This window comes from Schistocerca gregaria, chromosome 2, assembly GCF_023897955.1.
Source record: "Schistocerca gregaria isolate iqSchGreg1 chromosome 2, iqSchGreg1.2, whole genome shotgun sequence".
Lineage (NCBI taxonomy): Eukaryota > Metazoa > Arthropoda > Insecta > Orthoptera > Acrididae > Schistocerca > Schistocerca gregaria.
This window is the reverse complement of record NC_064921.1, coordinates 437091349-437097588: the sequence shown is the minus strand read 5'-3', so window position 1 is coordinate 437097588 and position 6240 is coordinate 437091349. Positions and strand designations below refer to the sequence as shown.

Sequence of the window (6240 nt, the reverse complement as noted above, 5' to 3'; positions counted from 1 at the left end):
TTACCCATTAACTTTTCAGACTTTTTAGAATTTTAAATTCTACTCCATCTTTGTTATGTTATCGAAGAAGGGGGTTTAGCTTGTTTCTTTATTTCTTACTTTTCCCACTAGCACAGTTGGGCTAGTTCCTCCCTTCTATTGTTATGATTCTTTGTTTCATTTTAATCCCAAACTGTCTTTAGCTGGAGAGGGAGAAAGGTGAGTCCGGCCGCTGTGGCCGTGCTGTTCTAGGCACTTCAGTCCGGAACGGCGGGACTGCTACTGTCGCAGGTTCGAATCCTATCTCGGGCATGGATATGTGTGATGTCCTTAGGTTAATTAGGTTTCATTACTTCTAAGTTCTAGGGGACTGACGACCTCAGAAGTTAAGTCCCATAGTGCTCAGAGCCATTTGAACCATTTTTTTTTAGTAATGTGAGGGGGATGAGGGGCGGGGTAGGCAGAATGGAGGAGTGTGTTGGAGGCAAAGGAAGAAGCGAAGAAGGTGGGATGAGAGGGGGAGGGGAATATGCGAGTGATGTGGCTTGATAACGTTGTTCGTTCGACGTCATTTCCCTGCCCCTGCGTGTAGATAAAGTCAGTGCAAAGGTCAAACTGTTCCAGACAGTAAGCGGACATACTGCTCACTAATGTACATTAGCGACTTAAGGTCAGAGATATGATGTATGATAAATCTTTACTATAGTTTTGAAACCAATAGTACAGCCTTCCGTCTTCATTCTTTACGCAATGCGCAGTACTATTCAGTAACAGGTTATCTATACTTAAACCAACCTGTAACAGAAATGAGTGGTAGCTGTCTTTGACTGAAATACTACGAAACAGTTTGATTAAAAAACTTTGATTTAGTCTTCCTGTAGGTCCATATCATCGCTTTTCATCATTACGGAAGAAAGAACGAAAAGGTACTGTGGTACCTCATCAATTCAGTGATAACAGAGGAGCCCTTCATATCATTCAAAGGAGGAAGGCATTCTTACAGTGTTTTAGCCTGCTGGCTTTCTACACAGCTGCTGTACCCTGCTCAGCAGTAATTTCCCGCTGTGACTGATGCAAAGAAGGAACAATGTAGCTAGACTCTGAAAGTAATAGGCGTGTTGAAGCCACCTCTCATCCCAACTGTGCCTTGGAGATAAAACTCATGACTAGGACCGATTTTAATTCTCTTGCGCCAGTGGCACCACTTCTTGAATGATATTTCTCCTAACAAGACGACGAACCAGCTCACCGTCATTGTAAAGTAAATTACAAAGTAGAAGACAAGGACCTCCTTGTCATTGTTGGCGTCTGTGACCACCCCGCTAGCTGATGGTTGACCGTCATACCTCAGCAAACCGGCCTCCACAATGCGGAGGATCGTGTCGCTGATCACAGGCGCCAGAGGGTTGCCTTTGGCCAGCACCATCGCTATAGGGCTGGAGACGACGCTATCTCTTAGAGGAGTGAATAGCGGGGCGCCCAACTCGTCGCGATATTTGGTTCTCCCAATATACTTGAAGCCTACATCGGGTGCGAGCACAGCTACATCTCTATCGTACGCAATGCGCCGAGCACAGTCATCAAATGACGTGCATATCTCGGTGATATTGATTGAGCCAGGTTTCTGAAAAATGGGGTAGAACTCGGCTATGGGGGTTAAAGAGGCTCCTCGCAGCCCCGACTGTAGAAGGTCCTCGTCGTCTGTAATCGCGCGGGTGAATACGGGCTGCGATAAGCGACTTGTAATGACTGACGACAGTGAGGCCTCCATTGCCATAGAAAATAAAATCCAACTGAGGAAAGCCACCCTGGCGCTAAGAACAGAGGGTTCTTTGACTGGCACGGAGAAGCTAACAGAGAACGTGGCGAAGCAGCTGTCCTCATAGCTGCTATACTCCCGTACTCCTCGATTGAACGATGCAGCCCAAATGACGAGACTGATAACTGCATTAAGAGCTGCCATGATGAGTAGAACCTCTGCAGGCGCTTCTGAAAACACGGAATGTAAACCGGACAATCTCTCTGGACGCGGCGTGAACCACACGAGGCCTTGTTGCATGTAGCTGGTGGTGCATTCGAGAGGGCTCAAATTGCAGATGGCCACAGGCAAACCTCCAAGTGCAAGGTCTGCATGGCCAGCAATGAGCTCTCCAGCCACTCCACTCCACGTTCCATTGGATAGCAGCCGACCAAACGCTGGGAGCCAAGTACCATCATCAGTCAGTTTCAGAGGGAAACCGCGAATCTGGGCTACCAGCTGCAGCATCGACACTTCGTAGCCCGCAAAGTATTTTTTGCCGTCTTCATTTTCCTGAACCATGGTTAGTGGCACATACGGATAGACCAAAGCAGTCACTGGGCATCCTTCCTCAGTTCTCGGTAGTTTTCGTGGTAAGGCTACTGTCGGAAATTTTATGATGGGGCTACTTCTCAGATCCCAGTGGCCAATTAAAGTCAGACTCCCGGAAGCGCCTGTACAGTTTGTGTATGACAAGTTGCGAAGCCAAGTGTACAGTATCGCTGCACTACTTGTCTTCTCAAATGCTGGTTGGGGATTAACATCGAGTACCAAGATAGAGGCGTCGAGTACGTGACTTTTATCGAGGATTTGGTGCAAGGAATACTCAGAGTCCCGTCCCCGTAGGTCTGCTGAAATAAGGATGACCAGGAACGTAGTGTGTAGCGTACAGTGACGTGGCCATTTCTGGGACGTAGTTAGGAAACTCTGCAACTTCAAATTGAAGCCTACATCGTCACGTAGGATAACAATGCGGCCTGTCACAGGTTCACTAGCGACGGCTGCTGTGGCGGCACGGGAGACAGGCGTACGTAATAGCAGGACTGGAAAGTGCAAGACGCGCAGAAGTGACGTCAAGACACCAGGCGCCACCGCATAGTCCATCACCAGCAGGGGGCCTCGAGAGAAGCCGCGCTCTCGCAGCGTCAGAAACAGAAGGCGCTCCAGCACTGGCGAGGGCTGGTACTGCCAAAGACCAGCCGAGGCCACCAACATCATCTGCGCCCACAGCATCCGCACTGTAACAGAAAAGCATCCAATACTAAACAACGTTGAAGATATATTTTCATCCGAAAATCTAAAAGGCACGCTAACAAAATGATGTAGAAGCTAAGTGCTTGTATTCTATGCATAGAGAAAACAAAAGAAAATGTGTTGAGTCTCAACATAATATTTTCATCTCGCATTTTCAGTTTTAGCTGAATAGACTTTGAAATAAAATTGTTGTTGGCAATAAAATAGTATGAAAAAAGAAAAACATTGATTAATGTGTGAATATAGTAAAGGGATTATTGGCAAGGAGAATGAGTAAAGTACGAGTAATATTTTTCGAGTAATCAGCAGAAATGATAAGTAAAACTCTCAAAAATAGGCTATGAAATGTAAGTTCGTAGGCTACGAAAGCCTCTGTAAATCCAAATAAAATCTTTTGGGTGTGGAACTACGTTTTTATAAAAAAAACCTACAATCTGAACAAAGTGATCGAAATGGAGCGGTGTACTGTCAGGGGTCCCCCAAGCATCTGTATTTGGTCCATTGTTTTTTCTTGATATGTTAATTACATGTTATTCCCTCCCATTGAATATATCACTAAAATGCTGACGACCTTCGGTTATCCCTGCATTTAAGTCCAACAAATCTGTGCACAGCAAACTAGCATATCAATGCTGATATGCTTGCCTGGGCGCAGAACAGAGGTTTGACACATAATCCACATAAAAGCTAAGCTATCTTAGTCACTCACAAAAGACTTATAATACCTTACTTCAGAGAACAATTTCCACCATTCACCCTAAATGGCACAAAAATACGCGAAGAACTTGGTGATAACTCTGGACCATCACTTAGACTTTCAAAATGGCTCTGAGCACTATGGGACTCAACTGCTGTGGTCATCAGTCCCCTAGAACTTAGAACTACTTAAACCTAACTAACCTAAGGACATCACACACATCCATGCCCGAGGCAGGATTCGAACCTGCGACCGTAGCAGTCGCACGGTTCCGGACTGCGCGCCTAGACTTAGACTTTCAACTCTCAACTAGTCTCTAAGAAGGCGTCAAGGTTACTTCATTCACTATAGAAATATAAAAGTGCTATTCGCTCTCAAGCTTAAAAATAAACATGCAGACTCACTAATATGTCACATACTTTATTATGGGAATCATATTTTCATAGGATTTTCGTACGAGAGCTCATATCAACTGGAACTGTCTCTGAATGTGTGTGTATGATACACTTGTGACGTACACTCATTTTACGTTATCACTCATTTCTTTGAACAAATGTGCTATATGCTCATAAGCATTGTGACTACTACCCTGTTTTTAGTGTATGATCTTCTAAATCATTGCATTCCCATTTACGTATCTTCAACGCTTACACTACTGTCTGAGCACCACAGCAGAAATACCCATTCTCAAGGAAATAAAATTCTCTCTATAATGCTACGTGTAACTGCCATCTTCTCTAAATCGTTTTCTGTATCAGGAACCCAACTTTGAAACAGTCTTCCCCAAGGTATTGGAGAAATTAAGTTCCTTTCAAATTTCAAAAGTCAGCTGCTGGTTTACTTCTACCACAATAGCTATGTTCTCCATATATTTGCTCAGCTCACTCTCATCACCTCCCCTCTCCCCTCCTCACACAAGCACTCACTTGGCCACAACCACAAATTTTCTCTCCTCTTGTCTGCAGAGTTCCCTTTTTGATTTTGTTCTCTTTTGACAGGCACTATCCACGTCAGTTCACTCTTCTACTCTTTCATTATCCCTTCGGCTTCTCATATTACTAAACAAGGCTTCAAATGCGCTAAGCCACTCAATATCATACTTCATGCCAGTAATTGTAATAATTTCTATTTTAGTGCCAGTTATTGTCATTACTATTATTATTGTAACTCTTCAGGCTTTCCCGGCGAGATCTTGACATGTGGAGTAATCGGGTCTACTGCCGGATGTTTGAGTAGCTCTGGCACCTAACTCGTTGCCTTCTTCAGGTGCTACCTCAGACTGCCCGGCACGGACGTCTGTGGGAGCACCAGGGAAGGGCCAAAACCTCAGGAGCAGCACCAGGCGGGCGCGGACCGCGATAGGAACGCCCGACACAGGACAAGCCTCAGAGAGCTGCCACAGATGGTGACCAAGTCTGGCGTGGACGTCCGAGGGAGCACCGGGGAAGAGACAACACCTTACAAGCAGCGCCAGGTGGGCCCGGACGGCAAACAGAGCGCCCAGCGGCCTCTGGGCATAAATACTGGACAAGATCCTCTAATACGGCAGTGTCAGATAGCACTTAAAGAAGGCAACAAGTTACGTGGCCGAAGTATTGTGCCAGAGTGACACAAACATCCGGCATTGTTCCACACTATCATTTTTCTTACTATTGCCATTATTTTTGTTATTGTTATTATTTATTACCATTAGTGTCAACGTTTTCTAATATGTTTGGTATGTACTGTTCTTGTTCTGCTGTAAGAGTGTATGTTAAGGCCCTATCACGCCCAGGCAAAATAAAGAATAAATAAATAAAATGAAACAAGTATACAAGCGTTATTTCGATTGTAGCAAAGATGGCCGTTGGTTGTATGGTAATTTTAGTATTTTACAATGAGACGGCCGAAACGTTAGTTGTATAGTTGTCTTAGTATCTTACAATTAGACAGACGAATTGGGGGTTGTATAGTTTTCTTAGTATTTTATAACGAGGTGATCTAGTACCCAACTAGTTTTATTCACGGTGGATTAAAGTTTTGTGAGACTATACTATTATGTGGAACTGAATCATAGATGGTAGACAAGTCAGTAAATAACATCAAAAGTAAGCAGATGAGGTTTCTATGAAATGTCAACAAGGTTTAAACAAAGGTTTTCACATTGGTGGTAGCTACCTCCTGAGGGGTAAAATAATCTCTCTGGGGAGGGTGCAAGGGGGAGAAGAAGAAAGAGTTGGATTATACCACAGTCATTAAACTAAATTGTTTTAAGATGTCAGTATTGCTATCTCGTCAGACCAATAATTTTTAGGTGGATAACTAAATCTGATACTGTTAAATATGCGGATTAACGCATGGTTTGACACAGCGGACTAAGCAGCGAATGTGTTAATGACATGATTTGGAATCTTCATGCAGCAAACTATGATAACTATAGCGGCCGTCCCAAAAATATGCATCGCTCAGCATTGCCAATTTGTGATGGTTTCAAATGTTTGTAAAAATTCCAAAAATATGTTAAAAATCTCAA

The 6240-nt window shown here is 44.1% G+C and overlaps 1 protein-coding gene across 1 annotated transcript; it reads right to left on the bottom strand.

The window, feature by feature from the left end:
• Window positions 1-1072: 1072 nt before the first annotated feature.
• Window positions 1073-2299, bottom strand: LOC126335823 (uncharacterized). The gene has a single exon (XM_049999288.1). The coding sequence runs from the start codon at window positions 2297-2299 to the stop codon at window positions 1073-1075; it is 1227 nt and encodes a 408-aa protein (XP_049855245.1).
• Between the last annotated feature and the right edge of the window lie 3941 nt (window positions 2300-6240).

What these genes read in the sequence shown, in the direction of transcription:
- LOC126335823 (XM_049999288.1), bottom strand. Translation starts at nt 2,299, where the DNA reads ATGGTTCAGGAAAATGAAGACGGCAAAAAATACTTTGCGGGCTACGAA.